This window comes from Morone saxatilis, unplaced genomic scaffold (assembly GCF_004916995.1).
Source record: "Morone saxatilis isolate NCDOM2014 unplaced genomic scaffold, NCSU_SB_2.0 Contig24, whole genome shotgun sequence".
Classification (NCBI taxonomy): Eukaryota; Metazoa; Chordata; class Actinopteri; family Moronidae; genus Morone; species Morone saxatilis.
In genome coordinates, this window is record NW_023339807.1 from 11,318,807 (window position 1) to 11,319,042 (window position 236).

A 236-nucleotide genomic window follows, 5' to 3' on the forward strand; every position below is an offset into this window, starting at 1 on the left:
AACCATCATGTCAGGTGACTAAAGTTACCATAAAAAGTAATTAGAGCACTCTAATTATTCTCTAAAGATAACCTACTATGTACTGCAAGAGCATGTGTGTTTGTATGTTAGGCTTCTTGCTTACCTTCTTTAGCAGGCGGGATGGTGGGAGGGGGCTCTGTGGTGGGGGGTTCAGTCGGCGCTTGAGTGGGTGCTGGCACTGGATGGACACCCACATACAGACACAAACACACACA

The 236-nt window shown here is 46.6% G+C and overlaps 1 protein-coding gene across 1 annotated transcript in view; it reads right to left on the bottom strand.

Moving 5' to 3' along the window:
• The window catches only part of LOC118336272 (collagen alpha-1(XIV) chain-like), a gene marked incomplete in the record, with an annotated part of 121,764 nt that overhangs the window by 56,731 nt on the left and 64,797 nt on the right, over nt 1–236 (bottom strand). The window contains 1 exon segment of the mRNA XM_035672881.1: nt 125–199. Within this exon segment, the coding sequence (XP_035528774.1) occupies nt 125–199 (75 nt within the window).